The 26,174-nt window shown below is 48.3% G+C and overlaps 1 protein-coding gene across 1 annotated transcript in view; it reads left to right on the top strand.

The window, feature by feature from the left end:
- LOC142589825 (mannan-binding lectin serine protease 1-like) overlaps positions 1 to 17,158 on the top strand; it is a 45,072-nt gene extending 27,914 nt beyond the window's left edge. Inside the window, exons 9-15 of the mRNA XM_075701413.1 lie at positions 1,439 to 1,601; positions 2,802 to 3,004; positions 8,344 to 8,643; positions 9,779 to 9,879; positions 12,602 to 12,804; positions 14,697 to 14,964; positions 16,113 to 17,158. Of these exons, the coding sequence (XP_075557528.1) occupies positions 1,439 to 1,601; positions 2,802 to 3,004; positions 8,344 to 8,643; positions 9,779 to 9,879; positions 12,602 to 12,804; positions 14,697 to 14,964; positions 16,113 to 16,331 (1,457 nt within the window). The 3' untranslated portion in view covers positions 16,332 to 17,158. The remainder of the gene's footprint in view (positions 1 to 1,438; positions 1,602 to 2,801; positions 3,005 to 8,343; positions 8,644 to 9,778; positions 9,880 to 12,601; positions 12,805 to 14,696; positions 14,965 to 16,112) is intronic.
- Positions 17,159 to 26,174: the final 9,016 nt, after the last annotated feature.

Here is a 26,174-nt window from a genome sequence, read left to right as displayed (position 1 = left end):
TTCTTCGATGTCAAACATTGTTGCGTTGCCTTAACTTCAGCTTGAATGAGCAGATGCTTTATTACAGTAAAAGATATTTAATAGCGCAAGGACGTGGGGAATAAAACAACCAAAGCCAGAGCGCTCTGTCTATTTTTTCCCTCACGCTTGCGCTATTAGACATCTTTTACCATGATATACCAACAGGCCCAAACATTTGCGGGGGGAGGTTTCATTCCGGCCTTCTTCTGTTTTTCTAATTACGTTTTATTTAGTGCCCAGCACGTAGCTGCAGGCTAACTTCGTGGATGGTTTTGGTTCTAAACTTCACATTGACTTCTATTTAGTGGTTCTACGTTCACTGGAAGGCCTCAAACAATCTAATGTACGAATCGAAAGTGGTTTGCCTTTTTCGTTCCGAGCTTTGTATTGACCCAGTTTCAGCTGTCCTACGTGCACTACAATGCCTCAACTAATCTAATTTACGTTACGATAGTGGTTTTAGCCACCCGTATCCCACGAACACACAATCGATCCGAACTCGCCAAAGAAGATCTTGTCTTCAGGAGGTGCAGCGCAGGGGACACACCTCGACGTTTTGTGTAAGGGCTGGGCAGCTAGGACGTGCTGCGTTGCATTTGGTGAAGCCCTTTCCCTTGCAAGTGATAGCAGGGGTCATAGCCACCCCAGCCCGATATTCCCCTCAGGAAAACTTCCTCCGCTGCTACGAGCTTGTGGGTGAGGGAGCGGGCACAAGGAATAATGATTAAGTCGCGTACGAACAGCGATTATTTGTGGGCTATACGAGAACGAAAAATGCGCGGTGGTACAAGGAAGTGTCGGTGTATGCATGCTCTTTGTGATATTAGTGCTTTTATTTATCTCTCATGTCGCGATAGGGCAGGACTTCTGTCCTTGTGCCCAGCGTGTAGGAACATCTTGCCCACTCTCTATTTCTGGACATCTAATAAATAAATTACACCAGACCCAGAGATAATGTGACAATACGAATTTGCGCTCGTCTTGAAAGAACCTGGCGATTGAAATTCTTGAAGCACTGTGAGCTTTGAGATGAAGTGATGACCTTGGCTAGCCGTTCCTAGCTGGCTACCTCGTCTCAGATCTCGGACGCCGCAGCCGATTTCACCTTCATTTACGCCGTAAGTGGCGTCAAAATTGTGACGACAATGATGCGTATTTGGCTCTTACAGGGTGTAAAAATGCGACCTTCGAGATCGGGTACCGTTACTCCGAGGTAGCCATTGCTGAGGGTGCGATTGGGACACTGATTATGCTGAGCGAGGAGCCAATATTGTGCGAGTTTATGCACGCGAGAATCCTGGTTGTGGTAACTGTGGCCAGTTCGTATCTCGGAGGCAACAATAGCTTCAGTGTCATCGGTTTACTCTTTCTGTGTCCGTCATCTTTTTCTTTTCATTCGAATACCCATTACACGCAGACAGGCCGGAGGTGGAAGCGGGCAGTACTACGACCATGCGCAATAGGTCCTTGGTGCCAGCGCACGATCTGATGCAGGAGATCCCCAGCAACGTGAAGGTGGTTCAAGATGACGAGGCATTTCTCAACTGCATACCGAAAGTGCCTGGATCCAGCGTAACGTGGTAAGAACCAGAACCCGTATTCACAAAACGTCGCTAATGGTGCTTCTGGCCTTGGGATTTCAAAAAAAAAGAAAAAAAAGAGGGAGCTGAATTCGCTAGGGAACTACCATCTGTTTAAACACGGAAATGGAGAAATAGTTTTTTCTTGGCAACCACTCCACCAAATTTGGCAAGGTTTATTGCATCACAAAAAGTAAAACATAGTGACTGTAGAAAGCGGATTTGTTATTTAGCAAGGTGGCTACCTGAGCTAGTTGGCTGATTCATACTGGCTGTAAAACAGCGCACGTCTTTCTGCGTTGTTTTACTCTCATTGTAATTTAAATTGTTAATTCCTTTACAAAAAATTTTTGAAACATGCGAAATTTCGGGAATCAGTACTATGAAGATACAACTCTGTAACTCAGCGATAAAAACAACGATATCGCAGTTCTGCAAACTGAACCTAATAATATAGCTAAAGCGGTCAAAATTGATGCATTATACACCGCTCTGAACTATACCACTAATATGAAAATAGGACTTTTGCGGGACCTTCGTGACATTGTAACAAGTTGGTGTCAGGCGTAAATGAACATAAAGAATTTGTACGCTTTAGATTCTGTGACAGATGCAGTTTACAATACTGCGATATCTCTTTTTGGTTCCGAGTTAGGGATTTGTAAACTTCGTTCTTCCATTTTTAATTCTTACCGATTTTCGGCAAAATATTCTAAAAATTAGCAAGCCCCCAATCGAAATTCAGCCCTACAGGCGCTAATATTTCATTTTTTCTCTCGAATGCAACAAAACTTCATTCGAATCGGCCCAGGGGCTGTCTCATAAAAACATTCCTTTGTTTCGCAGGTAGTTGAATAGAGAAGTCGAGAGGTAGCCCCGAGCTTCAAAGATACTCAGATTGTGGCCCCACCCGTCACTGGCTCGAAAAGCGATTCGTGCACTAGTACAATACTCGAAGTGCACCTGCCTAAGAGACCATTTATAGTGCCCCTGCGTATAGTCTCCCTCCCACACATACTCAGTGCTTACTCTCCCCCATTTTCCTCTTTCTACTCCCCTTTCCCTCACCCCCCGTGTAGGGTAGCAAACCGGGTGCTCTTTTGGTTGACCTCCCTGTCTTTCCTGTTCTTGCTTTCTATCTCTCTAGCCTCAAGCTAGACCTCCGTCTGTTAACCGCTGTCTCCGGGTGGTTGCGTGCAGGATCAAGGACGGAGTTGTCCTGAACGGCACCACGCCCCTGCCCCGACTGCACTTGGTCCCGCCGAACACTCTGTGGATCCGGCAGATGCACTCGGAGCTTGCCGGCAGCTACAGCTGCGTGGTCATCACGAAGTACCTGGAGGCCGTGTCCACCAGCGGGGTCGACATGGAGGGTACGAAGACGAGCGACGAGTGTGACGTTCGTAAGTAGCAGTGGCACTGATTCTGGCCCGCTATAGCTATGCCCGAGAGGTGGTCGAAGGTGGGCATGGTCACCGCCTGAAAGTGCTGTCAGTTTTGCTACCTTGCGCTGGCAGAAGGTGCAACGATCAGCAAGAGTAAGTGATGAAACAGCTTTATCGAAAGCTAAAAAGAATAGAAAATGCTAACGTGGCCTGCGGGTCTAGGCATTAGATGAGTTTTTAAAGCTTGCTGCTCCTTCTAAAAGTTTGGAGGCTTTGTACAGCTCGTTGTCGGCACCACGGAGACAGTCCCTGGAGAGCCTGCTTTCTCTTGGGTGGTTGAGTATAGGCGACATAGTGTGCGCACATGCGTGTAGCTCCTTAACGAAGCTCTTTCACTGCGATATGGGTCACTCGCTGCAAATGCGCCACTGGGTAGGTACGGCTGTTCCAAGAAACTCTCTGACGCCGACTTGGAGCACTGGGTATGGGCCACTCGGTCTGCCCCGGTCTTCAACGAACGTCTTTGATGCCAACTTGAGGAACTAGGTGTGTGCCATTCAGAATAGGTCGATGTACATTGACCAATAAGGTCAGGTAAGTTTCTCCGACGCTGGGCGAAGTCCAGCCCACGTCACGCGGATTCCTCAAGGACGGCGACCCGGTGCTGTAGCAGGCTGCGCCGCAAATGCACTCCATACGTGCCGCTTTTCGCTGAACGCCTTTGGCGCCAACGTTTTAGCGAGCTGCGCTACGAACGCACTGGGTATGGGCCGCTCTTCAATGAACGTCTCGCCAACCTTGGGTCGGTGAATGTATGCCACTGGGTTCACGGCAGTGCGAGGGAACAATCCTCAGCGTTCGCAGACACCCGCGCGCCATTCTTCTTGTCTATGGGAGGCCACCCACACGCGCACTTCTCGGCGGCGCCACTAGATGTCACACACATCATGTCCAGAAAGGACAGTACTCCGCCTGCTACTCTAAAACGAGCTCGAGGTGCTGGTGCAGCACCAGCGTAAGGGTGGCCTCATCTGTCAGCAGGGCGTCGATTGTAGCAATGGCCTCGGTGATGGCCCTCCAGACAAAGCCGCGCTTGGGGCGGAGTTGATTCACTGCCGGAACTCGCGGGCCAGACAACAGGGTGGGTTTCGGCACCACTTGAAATGTAGCGAACAATGACAGGGATTAGACCCGGACCTGGACGTCTGACTCGTTTGTCATCAGGCAGCAACTGCGCGAGCAGCGCCCGCGGCCGCTGCTCGTGCTCGGCGCACCTTCTTTATTTGCAACAAGGACTCCGCTGGTCCCATGAAGCGTTTCGCCGCGTTCACACGCACGGGCGCGCCATCCAACTCAGACGCAGGCTTCGCGGCGGCGACGCTGGATGGCGCCGATTGTTCTCAGGGAAACGCGAACGAGGAGCCCGGCTGCAGTACGTGCGGCATACATAAGCCATTTTGACGGTGGCAATAGGTTTGTGTCGCTGTATCGATTCAATGCTAAACGTATTGCCATCGACAATTATCGTGAGGTGGGTTCTGCCGAATCTGGTTTTACTTATACACACCTATTTAAAAATGTCGCTCAGAAGTGTCATTTGCACGCGCTAAAGGTGTCGCTGGCGACATTAGGCGAAGCATTGGAAGCTTTTCATTGAAAGCGATGCACACATGCAGCGGTCCAAACCTACTGAATGTCAATACAAGGCCAACTAAAACAGTCATTTTATATTCGCAAACAATCGCCGGCAGTCCTCACAGAAAATCCTTTGCTCGGTCGAACTCGTCTAGAGATTGCTAAATACACGGGAACACTCCGTTGTGTACCTCCACAAACACACATCCTGGGACACACATGTTAAACACACCATCACCAAACTTTCAAGGACTGTCGTCATTTTGACAAGGTTTCATTTTTTATACGATCCAATATCAAATTTTAGACTTATAACGCGGCATCTTTTGTGCCTTCTAGATTATCGCTTTCTTCTACGGGGCAAAGGTACGTTATCTAATTGGTATAAATTGCGTGTACTTCAGAAAAGAAAAAAAGCTAATAGACACATAGCTGGCGCGTCCTTCAATACACATACAGTGGAACTTTTCAGGCGCCTTAATGCAATACGTGTTCATGAACTTTATTCATATACTATGGCGATACGATATAAACACAGCGTGAATATTAGGGAAGACATGATAACGTCGTTATTGCATTTGAAATTTAGATGTTTCCGCATTTCAATGCACGCATCAAAGAATATTGGGATGTCCCATTCTGTCAAACGAAACACGAGCTGTCGTGGCGGTGATGTGGCTTGGCGTTACGCCGCTAAGGCGGAGGGCGTGGGAAAATGACGGCCATGGTTGCCAGATTTCTATGGGGCAAAGTGCAAGAACATCAGTGGTGCACGTCAAGGAACCCCAGGGGGTCAACATTAATTCGCAATTCCCACTATGCAGTTCCTCACAATCATATCGTGGCTTTGGTACGTAGGCGTACAGAATAAAAAAAAAAAACTAAATATGGCGGGGAAGTTTTTCAATACACCATACCGGTGCTTTTAATTTTGTTTTTATAAAAAAGGATTATCGATATAACCACTGCCAGTAAAACTACACTACGCTGTCTTTTGTAACGTGTTCATGGTACCATTTCGTTCTTTCTGTGCTTAAGTGGGGTGCTGGTGAAAGCTTTGTTTTTGCCCGGCCAGTTAATAAGGAAGTAGGCAGGAACAGCGCCAACTAAGACGATCACGAGTGGGAGAACGACACAGGACAAGCGCCAGCTGTGTCCAAGACAAGCGCTTGTCCTGTGTCGCTCTTCCCCTCGTGATCGTCTTAGTTGGCGCTGTTCCTTCCTAGTTCAAGTATGCACCATCTAGTCCAAACGAATGTTGTTCTGAACCAGCTAATTAGGGTGGGATTCACCCTCCCTAGGCGTCTGCCACGAGCCCTTGGGCTTTGGTGGTGTCGTCGGCCCGCTGGACTGCCCACATTTGATCTTCTGGGGCTGAGCTGAGCAGACAGCACACCAGTACTCGCGAAGGCTTTCGCTAGAGGCGGTTTTCCCCTCACTACTCGTCAGCCAGTTGCATTCCCAGAGCATATGCTCAAGAGTTGCTCTTGAGCCGCATAACTCACATTCGTTTGTCTTGTATATATCTGGATAAAGTGCTCGTCTGAATTTTTATATGCATGTTACATGATTATGTACTCCTTTGATTCTCGGTACGTTCTGTTTCTTTTTCTTTCTCCAACGTAAAATACATGAACGAATAGTTTGTGTCCCAAGTTTCAATTGTGAGATGAATCCCGGCATGATATTAAAAATTTGAGTGCTCACATAATGTTTGAAATGTTAGTAAGTGCGTTTCCGGTTCCTCCTACTGTATGCCTTGTAAAGGGGGCCCGAATCTCGGCCAAGTGAATCAGGTTTCACTTCTAGCACGGGATTTTCTCCACTGAACGTGGAAGTAAATGCAATGCAATTCAATTTAATTCAATAGCAACGTTTAGCGTTGCCTTGAAGGCCTTTCAGAAAGCTGGCGTTACGAGGAACGTGCCAGAGGCTTCCCAGGTATCGCAAATCGACGGCGAACGGTCGCCTAAACCTAGTGCAGGAGATGGAGGAGAAACAAACTTTGTTCATAGAAATGAGCCGGCGATAGAATCGTCGAAGGTGGGCGGCGCCCCTAGTCCAGGATTCCGCGGGCCCGAGCCGACAACACCTTGGCCCCATTCGCCAGACGATGCTGGTCTTCAGGGCTCGGGCTCGTCAGCTGGGCCTCCCCACTGCTCGACGATTCGTCCAGCGATGGGTGGTGTCGCTGGGTTGCGCCCCAGTATTTCACGCCATGTGCATGAGATGTAAACGAGGAACAAAAAAAAGCACGTTGGCATTGGCCGGACCACCCAAATGAAATATGAAATATATTTAGCTTGACGCTCACCACGGTGCAGTATTCCCACAACTGCTCAGCAGGAAGGCTAATGCGGGTGCGGGCAACGCTCACGCCGGCAGCGAAAACCAGGACGTTGCCCTGGCTCCGGTATGTAGAGTTGGTTAAGTGGAGCTGGACGGTGCATCCACTTGACCTGGTCGCATTTTGGCTCCCAACGCTCTTCGCGTCTCTGGAAGGCTATCGATGACGCGCGCACGCGTCATTGATAGCAGGACAGCACGCCAACGCCGACGCCAACGGCGTAACTGCGCCTCGAACGTCCGCATGATTGCCAAAGCAAAGAAACCTGACAGTCGGGTAAAAACCCGCCATACAACAACAGCAACGACAGCCACAACAACATGCTCCGTAAGCTCAAGTATGTTCGAGTAATTCCATACGATTTAGAGGGCCCCTCCCCAGATTCGACATTTTCTGCAAAGTTCGAACCGCGAAAAAAAAAAAACAGCTAGCATTTCAAACGAAAGCCCGAGCACCCTACCTCTCAAGAGAGCCCCGAGTTCTGCTGACAAATCAACGGCACACACGCATGCGGCTTTCAGTAAGGCGCACTGTCTGTAACGCCACCGATTAGGACACGTGACGTCAGTAAATCATCCAATGCCGAATGCGCTAAAACCACCACTGTAAGTGCGCCGAGGTGGGAAAATTAAAATAAAAAGGAAAGGAAGGAGTCTGACGAAAACGAGGAACACCGCTGAACAACGGGACGCGACTGAGACAGACGAAGCGTCAAGGCCCGTTGTTCAGCGCTGTTACTTGCTTTCTTCCGTGTACTAACCACCCGAAGATCGCACGTTACCACAAAGAGGCAAAGCTTGTGACTTGATCGACGTGGTCCTCCGTTTCTGATATGGGAGAAGACGGACGCTAGTCGAGGCAAAGGCAGAGGGTATCTATGTCGGCAGCGAAGCTTTCCTCTGGCAGCAAGGCAAAGCGATATTTCGATTCCTTTTATCTCCTATAGTAATGAACCAACCTGAAAAATTTCCTGCTTTAATGGGCTCCCTAGATGGTTCATTGTAAGTACCAGCTGCAGCAGTTCTGTTTTACAGGTACGCGGGGGTTCCCGAGACAGAAGGAACGTGAAGGCTAAGCACTCATGGCAACATTTTATGAAAACAGTACTCAGCAAAACAGACAGCTTCACATGTTGTCTCACCGTTACACATTGTTACACCGTTTATAACGAAAATTTCTGATTGCACCTGGTGGGGGATCCTTCAAGGAAACATAACGGCAGCAGACCTTTATAAATGATCACATAAGTTGATGAGATGTTATTGTACATATGAGGATTATGCGGCAGATGCGATTTTTCAGCAGTGAATACCGCAACGCCTTAGTCACCAATCAAAGTATCTTAATTTTCGTCATGTTTACACGTGCATCGCAGGATTCGTCAAGAGTCTCAAGGACCAGGAGGTTCCCCAGGGAGAGACGGTCGTCATGAAGTGCGCCGCCAGCGTGCCGCAGCGGCCTTCGTCAGACGTCGAAATAAGGTGGCTGCGCAACGGTTTGCCCTTCCCGACCAGCAACCGGTACCGGGATCTTGGCTACGGGCTGGCTTACATCAGCGATGCCACGTCCGAGGATTCGGCCGTGTACACGTGCGTGGCCACCGACCGCCGCAATAGCTGCGCCATCCGGGAATCCGCCCTTCTCAGTGTGCTACCCAGAATCAACGTCGAAGAGAGTGAGTCTTCAGTGTTTGCCGGACAGTTCGTTGCAATACGAGACTAGGCCGGACTAGTCGGGGTACATGGTTTTGTGTGTCTTATCATGGCGATAATAGAAAGAAACAGCGGGAACACGGGATAGCCGATGATAGATAGAGGACGCAGGGCTGCGTTCTGTGTCCTTCAGCTGTTGCCTCGTGTTGACGCTGTTTATTCATCATCGCGAGTCACCAAATAGCTCACATTGGGACTTCGTTGCTTCGTGTCAGGAATCAGGTGCCACCTTATTGCTTACCATCCATCACAGCGTGACGCAACTCCGCTCTAGCCGGGACGTGCTACTGCTTGTCTCATTATGGTAAAGAAACAGCGCGAACACTGGACATACGCTGTGGGACACCGGACGTAGCACTGCTTTCCGTGCCCTTGTCTCGCGTTCACGCTGTGTCGCCACCATCACGACTCACCAATTAGCTCACGTTAGAACTCTGCTGCTTCGTGTCATGAGTGAGTCGGCGTCCGTTTGAATGCGCTTTGAACACCTTTTATGCTCCAAGGAGTGCGTCTCCAAAAGTACCACGTGAAAAATTTTGTACATGAGCCAACTGTGCAGACTGCGGGTTGTTCACAGCCGGGCGTGCTAGCTCCTGCAGTTGAAGACGTAGCGGTATTTGGGAGAGCCCTTCACCCGGGCCCTACATCCCGAGTACGAAGCAGGAAGCCAGATTGTAATTTTTTCCTGTGGGTGACAGGCTGTCAGTTTTGAAAGAGCGACTTTCGGCATCCTAGGTGGACACCATGATATATCATGATGGTACGTGCAACCTACACCGCGACAGGGCTTGTTCCTTGGAGTCCCGTTGCAGCACGTGAAAAGAACGACGCCTTGGATGGCGTCATTTGTACTTTTGACCCTCTGAGATTTTTTTGACGTCCACCCGGTGCTCTGTACACTCCACCACCAACACCGAAACGCCGCGTCCGAGAACTGAGTCCGCGGCCTCAGGATCAACGACATCATCGCAGCACTCTTTATAGACGCAACGAACGTTGCATGAAGAATCCCTGACAACTCATCTCTAAAAATGCTGCCTCGTCGCCTTATTTGTGGCTGAATGCGAAGGATAATGACAGGCCGTGCTTCCATTTCAGTCTGTGGCAGTCCTGTTAACAGCAGCCGCACCAACACGACGAAGTCGCAAGGCAAGATTGTCGGCGGAAAGGACACGGTGAAGGGTGCCCATCCATGGCAGGTGAGTGACATACTGCTGCGCTCATGCGTATGTCATCTTGCAACAATTAAACGCGTAGAAAAAGAAACGTTGCCGAAATATTGCCAAAATAAAACAACATTTCGGGATCCGCCTCTCATTCATAATCTTCCCTTTAAAAGTAATCATGCTCTGACAAAACAAAAGTTGTGCAGACAACACCGCAGGACAATTGTCAGGGTCAAACAATAGATTCCAGATATAGACCTGCTGAGATGTGCGGCTGCACTTGCCCTTTAGCTCTATTAGTTATACAGTGCTATGAGGCGTGTCGGTTACTGCGACGTTACACTGCCTAGAGGATCAACCCACGTCAGAAACCCCGCTAAAATTTTTCGTGGATGCATATCGTGCAGCGGCATTAGGATCGGCCCACCAGGTACCACCTTAGATTACACTGCCTCCGCGATCGACCCAGCTTTGACTTGTTTAAATTATTATAGCTTTATAGTTTCAGATTTAAATAGTCCAGCTATGACCAGGCCAAATTATTCGGCCAGATAGTCATCTACGAAGAGTAAGGGGAAGTGTTGAAGATAGCTACGCCTTTAACAAAGCCAGAAAAAAATTAATGAAATTAGGAATTTAACGTGCGAGAACCACGATCTGATTATGGCACGCCATAATGTGGCAGAGTGTATTAGTTTCGACAACCGGTGCTCCTAAACTCAAAGTGCACGAGTTTGTTTGCACTTCGCCCCCATCAAAATGGGGTCGTCACGGTCAGGATCGAACCTGCAACCTCGAGCCTAGCAGCGTCCCGCCATCGCCACTAAGCTGACGCGGCGGACATAATAGAGCCATATGGTGTACTTGATAGTTGCGTCTCTACCACGGGGCAGACAAAATAATAATAATATTTGGGATTTTACGTGCCAAAACAACTTTCTGATTATGAGGCACGCCGTAGTGGAGGACTCCGGAAATTTTGACCACCTGGGGTTCTTTAACGTGCACCTAAATCTAAGCACACGGGTGTTTTCGCATTTCGCCCCCATCGAAATGCGGCCGCCGTGGCCGGGATTCGATCCCGCGACCTCGTGCTGGGGCAGACAAAATGCCCGCCGAGAAATGATGCATGACCAGCACGCTGCCTTGTTGCATGTGTTGCTACGGCGCCCCACCACGGCCCTCAAGAAGCAATGCGCGAAGTAGGTGCACGCCTGCCCATTTCCTATCTCATCTTTATATTGCCGCTTTCCCTTCCCCAGTGTAGCGTAGTGAATCAGACGCATTTCACGTTAACATCTCTGCCTTCTCTCTTGATTTCATCCTCTTACTCCTCTTTTTTGGCCACCTATGTCCTCGTGACAGCAATTCTTTGATACCTATCTGTACCCACGGCTCACGTAGTGAAACTCTCAGGCTTTCAAAGATCAGTAAAACTGACGTTTCGAGGTTCGTACCAGATAGATCCCTTGTTCATAATCTTGTACAAAAATGCTACTTCTTCTCGACATTCGTCCCTGACTTGCTTCGTTTGTAACGATGCTTCTGCGCGTCCAGGAGGTATTCCGTCTAACTCGTGACAAAATGATTCAGCTACAAAGTTTATGCGCTGATGGAGAGTCTTGTGTGTTACTTTACAAGCAAGGGCGGCAAGGTATCATGTATGCGGACCACGTTATTTTACATTGAGTAAGTTTCGCCCACTCATATCTTTACTTCCGTCTGATTCACTTTGAAGCGAGAAAACTTGCCGACGACTCATTTTTTTGGGCATTTGTATTTAGCAGTACACTATGAAGACCACACTTGTTCCAGCTTTGGAGACACGTTTTGAAAACAAAGAATGCCACGTGCGCAATTTAGCCGTCTCAACGTGCCACGACATTTCGAACGAGGTAACATGCGAGGGTATACGGGTGAGCATAAGCGTTGTCTGGAAAATAAGAGAATTTTCGCTAAACGTCGCTTACTGTCCGCTCCGCTCACATTTATCGAGCTCGGTCACCGCAGATTTTTCGTAAGCGTGTCTGCCAGAGATGCGAGCGACGCGTAGTAAGCTCGGCTGACTCGCATTCTAACCACCATTGCAGCATGCGAGGTCTGCGGCACCGAATAATATATCGACCCCCTGCTGTGCCACTGTCCACAAAATGCCTCGGAAGGACAAGAACTTGCTAACGCTCTCCAAAAGCTGGAAAATCGGCGGCTTCCCGTGCAGGTGCTGCTGGAACACCGCCTCCATCGCACGTCCGCCCGTATAGCGGTGAAGGCACTTTTGTGCTTTTTGAGGACAACGGGCTTGTGTGAACGCCTTTGACTATTAGTGCAATTACTATTAGACCACACGCGTCAGCGAAGTCAGCGCTAATTTCCTTCTTTCCTTCCCTCCTCTCTCTCCCTGTAATCTTTGTTTTCCCCTTTCCCATTCCCCCAGTGCAGGGTAGCCAATCGGACGTTATTCTGGTTAACCTCCCTGCCTTCTGCTTTTCCCTTTCCTCCATCCCTTCCATTGCACCATTGCAGAAGGCAATTTAAGGCTGCAACTATAAAAAAAAGCAGAAAAGATATCTCGGAACAATGTAAGAACGACACGACATTGAGCATATAATCATCATCATCTCTTAGCGACATTTCTAAATAAAGAAAGGTTGAGTGCTTCCGGCCCCGACCTGGCCATTTCGCCCACAAAAGAAGTTGCCAACACTGCTTGAAACGTCGAGTAACGCGGGGGTTTCGTCCATATCGCCGGCGGCAGGTGATGTTCTGGTCCCCGTCTTTGGCCAAGGCGTTCTGCGGAGGCACACTTCTGAACGACCAGTGGGTGCTGTCGGCGTCACACTGCTTCCAGCATGAACTGGTCCACCTGGACGAAGTCGAAGTACGACTGGGCAAGTACGACCGGCTCGAGGACGAGCCCCAACAGGTCGTCACCAAGATCGCCGACGTGTACTACCACCCGTGAGTGCGCGCAAACGCGTCCCGAGTCCCGATGCTCGCCGTGTTGACGGCTAAATAGACATCTAGACGGAAACCAACCGTCTTAACCCTGTAATGCCCAAATCGTGTATGGAACATAGAACACCTTGTTGATTTTTGTTTCTAGCCAAATGGAGAGCTCATCTGGCGGGTACTCTGTAAGAGTCCGCCTAGTGAACTGTCCATTTCGGCCGCTGCTGACTGGATGCAGCTGTACGAGCCAGGAGGAGACGAGCGGCCCCAGCCAATCAGCAGCGGCCGAAAGGGACAGCCCACTAGGTGGACTCTTGCAGAAGAGCTCCGCTGTACCACAAGTAATGACATTTTATTTGACTTGTTGCTTAGTTAGAGCTTATTTAGTAGTTATTACTCATTAACAGGTTCGCTGGACTATCCGCAACTCGTAACTTCCCATAATATATACAAATACTAGAATAAGCTATGCGGTAAGCTTTCTGTGCCCAAGACAGACAGACAGAGAGAGAGAGAGAGAGAAATCATAAAAGAAAGGCAGGGAGGTTAACCAGGCTGAGCCCGGTAGGCTACCCTGCACTGGGGAAGGGGAAAGTGGGACTGAAAGAAAAGGAAGAAAGAAGTTCACAGTTTGCACTGTTACAGAAACAAGCGTTCATCGCTGTAAGCCAGAATTTTTTGGTGGCAAAACAGCGTACTCTAATTAAGACTAGCACTCGCCTAAGGCTGATAGAAAACACACATATATTCAAAGGAACAGGTCCATCATGTCTGTCACCACGTAATCGTCTGTCCTGGACCAACCGTTTCTATCAGGTCGCAGGTATAGCAACCAACACAGGCTGTCTAGCTCTGGATTAAAAAAAAAACATTCAACGATTCTCATTGTAGTGGAGTATGCGTGTTTTCATTCCTATTTCGGTTGTTTTTTTTATGGCCATAAGCAGCTGTCAGTTTGAGCATCACCTCTTGCGTGTATTGTTGTTTTGCTCCGTTCTTGTTTCGTATCAACTACGCAGCACAACGTTGATACACATTGAAATATAACGGTTACATTATACCGGCCGATTATACATGTCTAGTTTGGGGATTTAAGAGGAAGCTTTAGCTCGGGGCTTCCATCTAAACACATGGAAAAGGAGAAGTCGTTTTTCTCGGCAGCTGCTCTACTGAAATTCACAAGATTTGGTACATTGAAAAACATTACAATCTAGTGACAGTTGGAAGCGAAACTTTTATTTAGGCTGTCATTTTTTTATAAAGATTGTTTGAAATTGCGAAATTTAGAAGAACTAAGCTATCAAGTTCATTACTCTGTAGCTCAGCAATAACAAATCATAGCACAATTCAGGAAACTCCATTTAATAATGGACATACGGCGGACAAAATTGATATAATATACACCTGTGTTAACTTTATCACTAATCCGTGAATATGACTTTTGCAAAACTCTGGCAAACATTGTAACACACTAACAGAAAAGCTGCCTATGAATATGCCAAGTTTGCCCGCTTTAGATGCTATAACGGATGCAGGTTACAGAACTGCGATGTCTGTTCTAGTTGCAGCGCTACGCAAACTTCGTGGGGGATATTTCCCGAACTTAACAATTTGTGACAATTTTTATTAAAAAATTAATGCTTTAGCTCGAAATTTTGCTTCATACCGTGACTAGAACTGAACTTTACATCCGAAATGAAACAAATTTCATCAGAATCGGCGAAGGGATTATCTCAGAAAAAAAAAAAAAACAGTCCTGCGCTTTACATGTATTTGAATAGGCGGCATCGGAGTTCGCACCGAGCTTTATAAAGGTCCTTCCTAAGCATACTCTCATTCCTTTCAATGTGCGAGAAGAACGGCCGAGACAGCCGTCCGAACACGGTCTCGTCAACTCGCAGGCAGTTCGAGGCAAACACGTTCGACAACGACATAGCGCTGCTGCAGCTCGCCGACCGGGTGAAGTTCACGGAATACATCCTGCCGGCGTGCCTGGGCGACAGAGCGGCCATCGAGCGCGACCTCTTCGACTCGGGAGCCGTGCGCAAGGGCAAGGTCACCGGATGGGGACAGCTGGCCGAGAACGCGAACACGCTGCCCCGGTACCTGCAGGAGATCGAGCTGCCCATCGTGGACCCCGCGCTCTGCAGAAACGCGACGGTGCACAAGGTATTTTCTGCAGGAGTGCGCCGAACCGCAGCGCTGGCTGGGGGTGCATGTCGAAGGGGATCGAACGTGGCAAAAGGGGAGACATCACACACAGCGCTGTGTGTGTGTTTGTGTGTGTCTGTGTGTGTGTGTGTGTGTGTATGTATGTATGTATGTATGTATGTATGTATGTATGTATGTATGTATGTATGTATGTATGTATGTATGTATGTATGTATGTATGTATGTATGTATGTATGTATGTATGTATGTATGTATGTATGTATGTATGTATGTATGTATGTATGTATGTATGTCTGTGTGTATGTCTGTGTGTATGTCTGTGTGTATGTATGTATGTATGTATGTATGTATGTATGTATGTATGTATGTATGTGTGTGTGTATGTCTGTATGTATGTATGTATGTATGTATGTATGTATGTATGTATGTATGTATGTATGTATGTATGTATGTATGTGTGTGTGTGTATGTGTGTATGTGTGTATGTATGTATGTATGTATGTATGTATGTATGTATGTATGTATGTATGTAGGTATGTATGTATGTATGTAACGAGCATGTAACAATTGCCGAGGACAGAGCAATTTTCTGATTGCACTCCTAGGGTTCCAAGAGCAGGAATAGGCCTAACGGCCTTCACACGCTCCAGAAACGCATCGCTTACGCTACCAACATATATATATATTCAACATATCTACTTTCGCCACGCTACTTCTAATCAGAACTAGTTGAATGAGCGCGGTAAAATGTTTCCTTAACAGTTGTATATATCATAAAGTCAGTGGCGTAGCCACATGTGAAGAGAACTCTCTGTTGTGGCGTTGTTGTTCTCATTAGTGTCATTGCCATTTTTCATTTGTTATTTTATTATTATTTATTAATTTTTCTGGATAGCATACAGAGCAATGGAGAAGCCGAGATACCCTACGCCGAAATCTCTCCACAGTAAGTTCTCCACAGCAATCCATGTATAACGGAACAGAAGAGACTGCAGGCGCGGTTGTTCAGTCACACGGTTGCCCAGTCGAGGTGATTACCGTCGACGTTGGCGAATTAGTTGCATGGGGTCCACAATGCCGAATGACTCTAGTGTGCCAAAGTGCGTACGAATAGACCCGTTTCTTTCTTCCCTCTGGCTCTGCAGGTCACGGAGAACATGTTCTGTGCTGGATACGCACAGGAGATTGTAGGCGATGCCTGCCAAGGAGACAGTGGGGGACCCTTCGTGGTGCAGCACAAGAACCGCTGGTACATCGTCGGTATCGTCAGCTGGGGCGTCGGGTGCGGTCGCAGCGGCCATTACGGGTACTACACCAAGGTCAACAACTATCACAACTGGATCAAAGAGAAAATAGCCTACTAGCAGTCTACTAATCTTGTTGTTCTGTGCTTATTTTGTTTTCACAGACGCACCCAGGTGATGTTTTCCATGTGGCCTAACTGAATTGTACTCCTATTTCCATTTACAACAACTTAAGTTTATAATGGACCGCAAAAGAACAACTGCTGTACATGCTAGAAATTCGACAGTGACGCAGCACAAGAGGATGACTAATGATCCCTACCGGGCTTTTTCGTGATCACGTGGCAACGTTGAGACTCATCTCACCCGGACCCCACTGGTGTTTTTGGCGTCAACACAGTGAATGGTTCTGGGAACGGTTCGGTAGGTTGGGAAGGACGCCGCATGAATGCGCCTTCTCCCTACAGTTCGCGTCTGGGGGGTGCGTTCCGATTTCTTCCAGCAAGCGGCGCCGTCTAGTTTGACATCGAAGAGGGCAGATTTTTTTTTATGAGCGTTGAAAGCACGCGTACGGTCTTCACGCTGCTCAGCCCGCGACGCCCCAATGTGAGGTAAGGTAAACCGAAAATGATCCTGGTTTAACGTGTAACAGTGGAAACAAGAAAGATTCACTGATTTCTTTGTCATATGTAATGTTAATTTGTGCTGCAGCACATCTTCACCGATGTCGTAAGCGACGATCGCGCCTCACGCAGGTGCGTCCAAGCAAGCCTCGAAGATCTCGTTGTAATGACGTGGAAGACTCTGAGGACTGTGAGGAGCTGTACGTACGGAATCCTTGTGAACAGGTGCTCTGCGTCGGCAGTTTATAGGGGGTTAAACCGAACAACAACAACAACAACAACAACAACAACAACAACAACAACAACAACAACAACAACAACAACAACAACAACAACAACAACAACAACAACAACAACAACAACAACAACAACAACAACAACAACAACAACAACAACAACAACAACAACAACAACCTTTTATGCTCCATTTACACAAACAAAATACGTTGCTCCAAATTGAAAAAAAGGAAAACAAAGGAAGATGAAGAAATAAAATGCACGAAGGAAGAGTCGAGTGAAATATGGCTCTTGTTACGCAAGTGACTTGGGTGGCATGACCAAAAAAAATGATTACAGCATTGCATGCGTTGGGCTCGTCTCGTACTTTTACTTCACGAGAGGAGAGGAAGGCACACATCGATATAGCGCGTGCAGACCAACGTGATCTGCATCCCTACGTAAACGGCCATCCCCCAAATGCTTCCTCTCAGTAGATCCCCCCCCCCCCTCTCTTGCTGCTTGAGCTAACTCCACAGATTGTTTCCAGCGCACCGTCAAGGATTCGTGCGCCGTAATCGCGCCGCGTTACGGCATTCGCCCGTCGTGACCGAGCATTTTGCCTCAGTGCGAAGCAAGAAAACAATTAGCGTTTATAAGCAAGCAGAAATAAAAGCCAGACAGACACAGTAACTGGGTCGTATATCTTCTTCTGCTTCTCGAAATCGCCGCAACGGAAACGCGCCGTCAAGTCGCCGCCCCAAATATCGAAAGGCTTCGTTAACGAGAAGAAAAAAAGAAACTTCGCACGGTATTTCCGAAAGCCATCTCGTGAATTGTTTCGCCCGACGTCCCAGACCTCGGACCGGATTAAGCGATAGCAGCACGCCGAACCTGGCAGCGACAAGGCGTGGCTCTCTGGCGGCGAAGGACTCGGTCGACCAACCTTGGGCAGGACGAATCGAATCGACGCTTTTTTAACAGCCTCGAGACACGGGAATGAAAACAGACTCTGGCCGTGAATACCGGCATGCTTATGCGCATTCATTTGTCTTTGTCGGTCAGGATAGTGGATATGTAAGAGAAAGAAGAAAGCTGTGGGGATCAATCGCGTGACAGGTCAACCGCAGGGCAATAGACGAGGGGACACGGCAGTAATAAAATACAAAGAACGCTGACTTAAAGGCTTCACCCTTGCGCAGAATGACATTTTCCTTTATTATTAAGGAGGCACGAAGATTGTTCATACACTGGTTATCCGTGTGGCCAAATAAATCTGATTTATGTGTCTGCAAGACTGACGAGAATTTGCGAAGTATGTGAGCGAGATCGTTGTTCCGAATTGAAGGTTGCACAGGTCAACAGCCGAACGATTGCTGCAGCCGAAGTACAAAGAGAGTGCTGGTGACTCTTTCGCTGTAGTAACTGCTTGCCCATATGTCATTCTCTTTTCGAGAGTTCTTATATTCCCAGATGGAGTAAGTGCACTCCATTTGGGCTCAAGCAGAGTGAAAGCCCTCAATCAGGAGTAAATAAGAGAATTTATAACTGAGCCCTTGGAACAAAGATAGTGTTGGCATCGAGCATGTAAGTGAATGTCGTATTTGACGCCCTTATCGAGAATTCTGTTACTCATCGATTGAGCAACTTGGGTCTATTTTGGCACAAAAACACCATCGGGGTTAAGTATGAAAACGTCGGAATGAGCTCACAGCACAAAGAGTGTACTGGCGACTATTATCAGGAGAGTAACTGTTCTTGGACTCCCTTTCCGAGATTCTCATGCTCCCTGATGGAGAGTCTTTCACTGATTGGGTAGAAATTGAGTGAAAATATTCGACCGGGAGTAAATATGTGTATATACTAAGGCCTGGAGAAACCCTTGCCAACGAGGGACAGCATTCTTTTAGATAAGTCTTACGCGTCCTTGTTATTTCATCATCCCTGAGTGCATCGTTAGGGGCCCTGGAGTGGACAAGTCCCCCTGTCTGAAAGTTGGCTCCAGAGACGTCCTTTGTTCGACCACTGTTGATGGCTTGACGCATGACCTCTGAGAATCGTCCGCGCGCGCCCTCTAGGCAACGCGCGCCACCCATTCTCAGAGGCCATACTGCCTGTGCCCATCTTCCTGTGGCTCTGTTTCTTGTTTGGATCTCAAGGGGCAGTGCGATACAGGTGTGCTTTACTCAAAAACGCGGTTTCCGATGCTTGCAGGGTGTACGCGTCAAGAGTCGATAAAAGGAAGTAGGCGCGTCCTCGTCTACGACTCTACGTTGCTCAATGTTCTAAACATGTCTGTCTCCATGAGGCGCTGTGATTTCGCCCAACCCCAGAGAATTGCTATGGAATATTACCAAGCACGAGGGCATAGATGAAAATTTTAGGGAGCCCTGAGGGAGATTACAGGGACAACCTGAAGTAAAGATGCCAGCGCTAACGTTCGCAAATTGAATAATGTGTTTAATATACGAAATCATGTAGAGGCCTGAAGGTAACCAAGTGTCGGTGGGCTCATTGGCATTGGGGTCCCGCAGTAAAACCAAGAATGAGGCAGTAAAGGGCGACATGGGCTGAGCTTCTTTTTAAGTCAGAAAAGCACAGAGCACAATCAGCTTCGAAGAAGGACTCGGGAACATGAATGAAAATGAATGGGCGGCTAAATCGCACACCTATCAGTACCTCAGAAGCGAGTACATAAAATGGAGGCAGAGGAAGAAAAGTTGTACACTCGTGTACTTACATTTAGGTGCACGTTAGAGATCGCCGGGAGGTCGAAATCTCCGGAGTCCTCCACTACGGAGTACTTCATAATCAGAAAGTGGTTTCGGCACGTAAAATCCTACAATTAAATTTTTTTATACTAAGTAAGGATAGTAGTTTTATCGGCTGTATAAACTTGTAAACATAGGCATACTAAGTAAACTAACAAGCATGGTGTCACAGGCACACAAGCAAGCATGAACACATCTCACTCGATGACCGCGGAAGCTCGCTGTCGAAACCCTGCAGTGAAGAAGCACGGCAGCAGCAGCGAGCGAATTGACCTTCGTGCTACGTCTCGCACCAACGCGAACAAGCAGCGAAAACACAGCGCACGAGCGGATTCTGTTTCCGTCACAGATGGCTTTCGAGATACAGTGGTGTGGGCGGGCGTGCGCGGCCGCCCGGATCACCCAGAGTAGAACACCCCCCCCTCCTATCCCCCCCGTGGCCCCGGAGCCTTGCGCGCGACGGAAGGCGGCACGCTTCCTCCCCGCTTTCCTCGCTTGCGTGCGCGAGATTGAGCCGCGATCGCCGGCTCACCCTTGCACGCTTTGACTCAAACATACGGGATAGGGCGCGCGGCGACGATTTTATCACCCTTGGACTTCATACGGAACGTCACGGTGACGGCAGAAATAAGCTTGGAATATCCACATAATTGCTATCGCAATAAATGAAGGACAGGGATACGGACACGGTAATTTGGATGCAAAAGATGAAACTAAAGGAGAGCATGATGATTTGCAAGTACCGTAAGAACGAAACCAGGAGGGAACACCTGTACGATACATAAAGGACAGTGCCCTAATATTTGAGTCTTGAGGACAAAAGCATACCGCAGAAAATACTCGCAAAAGGACACGGCACGTGTTTGCTGCAGAAAGAGTCTGGAAACGACTCACAAGCATCGTAGCTGAATGCCAAGATATCACCCTGTAAGGCGAGTCAGGGACGTCCAATTTCCAGAAGAGCTGGTATTCAAAGCGGATGGAAGCACTATCTGGTCAGCAGCCGAGATAAGCAAGAAAAATGTTAGTGGACCATTAGAATAAAATTCAGGGAAGGCATTCATCGAACTGGGGTCCTTAGAGGCATAGGTAACTGCACAATAGAGAAATAAAGGTTTTAATAAAGAGATAAAAGATAAAGGAGAGATAGGAACAATGGTAGACTCTTAGGCATGTATAGATAAGTGATTAGCTCAAGCAAGCAAGGTGACTATTTATCCCCGCCTCGTTAAATATGTCAATAGCCATGATCGTCATTGTATCTCGAAAAAAGATGGGGAATGCAGGAGATGGAAATTCAAGACGATGAGCAGAACGTGAACAAGGTGAATGCAGGAGCCAATGTTTCGGCAAGTGGACTTGTCGAAACGTTGGCTCCTGCATTCACCTTGTTCACGTTTTGCTCATCGTATTGTATCTCGAAGTCGCACAAGTGCGTAAGTCCTGAATGGGGCTCAGCAGCAAAAGATAATTCAACTGTTATTGTCCATTATTGCGTTACCGATATTCAAGCACATCGGGTGTCTTTTCAAGTTGCTCTTTGTATTGGTTCGCGAAGCATTTCACGTCTTACATGTGACTCCGAGATCGATAGTTGCGAAAAGTTTACTTCCAGTAGCAAGTTACGATCAGTGTTTGCAAATGCTACAATGTCGTTTTGTCTGAAGCTCCTTCTATGTAGTATGTTTAACCACGTAAACAAAAATTATCAGGTGTAGAAACACAGAAGGGTGCGCACCGAGATCGTGGAGGCAACCGCTGTCATTCGCCGAATGCACGCTAGGTCGCACCCTCCTTACTGCTTCGCCGAAAACGCTGATGCTTTACCACTGCGTCTTGGTAGCTCAAGTCCGCTAACGTGCACCTGAAACGGTGGTTGATTAGCAAGAGCTCGTGCGTCATCGTAGACACCTGAATTCGCTGTTGTAAGTCCTTTCAGTTGCAGTTTGGGCAGTCACTTAAGCTCGCTGTGCCGTCTGTTATAACTCAGACTGTTATATCGGCCTGCGCAATGGGTAGCAGCATAGCAGACGACTGAGCGAGCCGGAGAAAGTCGCAAAACGTGGCCACGTCCAGCTCCCACGTGACCACTGTTGCGTCATAATGTCACGACGCACACACCTCCTGGGAAGCCGAACCAAATCTGGTTTGAAATACAGTTACCATAATACATTATATAGGGCCACTTGTGGCTTACCAGCATTTTATCCGGGCTTTCGAGGGCCAGAACCTTCTCTTTATGCAACGAAGAAGTCCGAAAAATCGTGTCATGCAAACTGCAGATCTCGCATAGAAGCTTGAGCTAGTGCGACGGTGTGGGTAATTTCTATTCTGCTCAGTGCCTACTCCAGATTCAAGCACCCGCTAAGCGCAGTTGACAAGATAACCTCGGTGACTAGAGAAGTGGACTACTTAAAAACCAAGAAGCCGTTCTGTGCTCGCGGGCCAGATCTGTTAAAATTATTAAGTGCTTGGCGACCATATTGTCACCTTCTTGGTCGCCGTTTCCTGTAATGTCCACGCTGGCAGCGCACGGCACTTTAGATATCGCGTAAAAAAACACGACCGCCAGTTGAGCCAAGAGTTGCCCTCGACCAAGGGCGATGCCATATCTGCGTGGAGAACGGTATGGAATACATTGTAATTAGGGGCTCGCTTTCTGGCCTGGCTTTTTACTTGGGCCTGAGGCCGTTTAGCGTTTAGGTTGCGCTTTAAATTTGTTAGCTTCCCAAAGGCAACAAAAAAGCACTCTGCAACGCGAACGGAACTTCAAGGCGGCTTTTATGCCACAGGCAAGCAAACTCAGTTTACGTAAAAGAGAGAACCGATCAGCTTAAAACTTAATTGTGGGCGTTTCTTTCTCTGAACCGCTCAACGAGAGACATAAATAGAGAGAGAGAGAGAGAGAGAGAGAGAGAGAGAGAACACTCGACTGTATGAGAAAAAGTACGAATGTCTTCAGTCGAGGACGTCGCCTGCGGCGCGATTCATCGCTAGTCCAATAAAGTCCGCACAAAACCTTTGCTTGTGACGATTAATGGCAGCGGTCAAAGCGGGCTTCGGGCAGGCAAATAAAGCTCCGCCTTCACAAGGAGAAAGATAACGCCCGTGAACTTATATTTACAACATATTTAATAGGCCATGTCACGCGGTCGTCCAACTATTTCGAGTTTGTAGTTGCAACTGAGAGTACAGGGCCCAATATGACTATACGCACAGGAAAACTGGGCTCTCAGCACACGTTTCAACTCAGAATTTCAGTTTCTAAACGCTACCTCTAAACCCGTCCCAACGACAGCGGCCATCTTTTTGGCATGAGCTGTGTGACATCAGGAAATGAGCGAGAAATGCTGGGTCCTTTGCATTGAAACAGTTTGAGACCACATCGGACATCAAACGGTGCAGCAAGGGTGTCGCCGTTGAAATGTGTCCGCAATTAAAAAAAAAAGCGGCAGCGAATCACCAAAACGCACATGGAAAAGCAAGATGGCGCCTGACGGCCATTATGTACGCGCAGCTTCTGCAGTATCTTTCGGTTTTCGCAACACTCAGAAGCATGGCCTTCGAGATAAGCTTCTGTTGTGCGAGAGAACCGCTTCCGAGGATTCGAATTCCTTTCGTCACCACTTAGTGCTGTCACACTGCTGTACGGCTCAACTGTGACAGTTCAACTGTGAAGTTTTCTACCGAACCGAATGCGCTCAAAGTTTGCCACCTTTCTCTGAGACGCTTACGGTTTAACGGACAGTGCGTAATTAACCTTCTAAAATTTGGTGGCATGGTCCCTTTGAGAAGCACATGTACATATAGAGTCCCAAATGAGCCCGAGTGCTCCACGCTATAGCCTTTCTCAAATCCCGATTTTCCTTTAGAGCACTAAGGTTGATGGATAAATGAATCAATGATACAAAATATGTTGACAACTTGATCGATCTAATAAGCGTTCGAAATAATCGTCCGATAGATCAGTCAACGACAGGAAGATCACTGAATCGATGTCACTTATGGAATAAATCACTGAATTAACGCATAAATGAATTGAGGGTTAATCCTTTACTGAGAGACCCGGTAGTAACAGACGGATGAACGCGGTATAACGTACACTTCTCAATCCACGCCTACGTGCGTCATCGCCGGGGCCAGGGATTGCTATTAAACTGCTCGCAGGACTGACCAGCTGTTCTTGGCACTTAGCGAGGCGCTTCGCGAGGCGATCGGCTTTGGCACGTGATCACCCATACCGCTGCCCATAGCTGCCGCCGACGCCTGCTTCACTGCTTCCGCGTAGTTCGGTGTCCATTTACTCCTGTGCGCCTCGCAAACACTCGCCCACTCGGCTGCAGCCCGAGGTGGTGACTGACCTCCACGTGCATGCGTCGGGGAGCGCCTGCACGCTTGCTTTCCTTTTATTATGACTCGTTTTCTTGCGCGGCTTGTGCGGGCGTAGGGTATAAGCAAAGAAAAAGTTTTGGCGCTCCAAAGAAAAGGCAAGGTAAAAGTAATCGTTGTGGTTTCGTTGTTTTCGTTGACGTAAGGTGACGTTGTAGACTCGAATGGCGAGCAGGAGGTAGACACCAGCACGCTACGCTGCCGAGATGACTGGTGCAGGACCACCAATACGGAGAAGACACGCGCGTGTCGATAGATAATGACCAAACCACGGCATGTCACAATGCTGTCAGTCGAGTGAAGCACGATAGCCGGTAGGTTTCGATGCGATCGGCATTCTTTGGGAACTTCACCAAGCTCGCGGTGTGACCGCTAACCTCTTTCACGCCGGCTTGGGTCACTGGGTATATTGCCACTCTTCAATGAACCTCGCTACCACTTCAAACGCCTCTATCTCTCCCCGGAAAACGTTAAACAGGATCGACTTGAGGCCATTTTCTGCGTTAAAAATACTCGACAGTTGGCCACGTCTGTCGCTGGCGCGAAAGGATGTCCGTGCACCGGTGCAGTTCTCGAAGAACGCCGGCGCGAGTGAGCGTTTGTGGTCTTGCGCATCCTCCCGCGCGCACGCACTCCCTGTTTCCTCTTTCCATTCCCCCTTTCCAGTACCCCTAGTGTAGGGTAGCAAACCAGACACTCGCCTGATTCACGCTTCTTGCTTTCACCCTTCTTGCTTTCTCTTTCTCTCTGTGAACCTCGTTTGCGCCTACTTGGGTCACTGGATATGCATCACTGAGTACACGGCACTCTTCAATGAACCAGTACAGTAGCCTACAGTCCAGTACGGGCCTGGACTGTAGGCTTTGATCATGCCAAATTGCTTGCCGTATGTTTTACATCCTCCTTCTTTCGTCATCGTCACCCATCATGCGCCTCTTTCTTTCCCTCTTCCCCTTCCCCCAACGCAGAGTAGCTGGCTGGAGGAATATACCTCAGGCCGACCTCTCGGCATTTCGTATCATTAAACTTCTCTCTCTCTCTTCAATGAACTTCTTTCCCGCCAGCTTGGGTGACAGGGCATGGGGCAGTCGGTGTGCGTCGCTCTTCAATAGAAAAAAGGAAAAAAAATTCCGGCAGTAGCCATCTCACGATGAATATAAACGTTTAACGATGAATGTCCTGTTGAATCGTCGTCATCGTGTCTTTCTGCGTCAACGATAATGTCATTAGCACGGAAGCAATGCAGCGACGCACCGTGCTGCCAGTGCCGAAACGCATGATGGTATGAGGCCATGTCTGCACCTACGCTTCTCTCTCGCACTTCCCGAAGGACACGCTGCTCTATCTAGAGCAAATGAAGTCCCCAAAATTCAAATTCACGCTAATTACCGCAACATTCTTTTCGGGAGACTTGGCCACCCATCCTCACCTGCACTGACCTGGAGAATCAATTGAGCCGCCTCGTCCAGGCCCTGTGCCTGGTAGTGGCCACTGGAGTCCTGGACTGAGAACCCACTCTCTGGTCCCAATAGCCCCAGTTTTCCTCAATAAAGTTATTTCTCTCTCACTGGGTCACCGGTCACCTGCCCCACGCTTTACATGGCCTTCCTTGGTCCCTTTTTAATACGTTAGCATCCTTAGGGTACTTCCCGCATTTTCGGGGCCTGTCTGTCTGTCTGTCTTTAGTCGAATGGGTAGCGCATAGGCCACTGTGCTGAAGGAACAGGGTTCGAAAGCAACCCTCGAAGCAACTTGGATCATTGGGTATGTAGCAATGCGTACACCTGTGCCGCTCTTCAACTAACCTCTTTTGCGCCGACATGGTTCCCTGTAGTTGCGGTGCTCGGTAGGCACAGCTGTCCGAAGAAACTCTTTGATGCCGACTTGGAGCACTGGGTAAGTGCCCCTCGGTCTGTGCTGGTCTCGAACGAACCTCTTCGATGCCAATTTGAGTAACTCGGTGT

The sequence above is a fragment of the Dermacentor variabilis genome, chromosome 8 (assembly GCF_050947875.1).
Source record: "Dermacentor variabilis isolate Ectoservices chromosome 8, ASM5094787v1, whole genome shotgun sequence".
Taxonomy (NCBI): domain Eukaryota; kingdom Metazoa; phylum Arthropoda; class Arachnida; order Ixodida; family Ixodidae; genus Dermacentor; species Dermacentor variabilis.
Note: the sequence above shows the minus strand (reverse complement) of the source record. Positions and strands in the feature narration are given on the sequence as shown.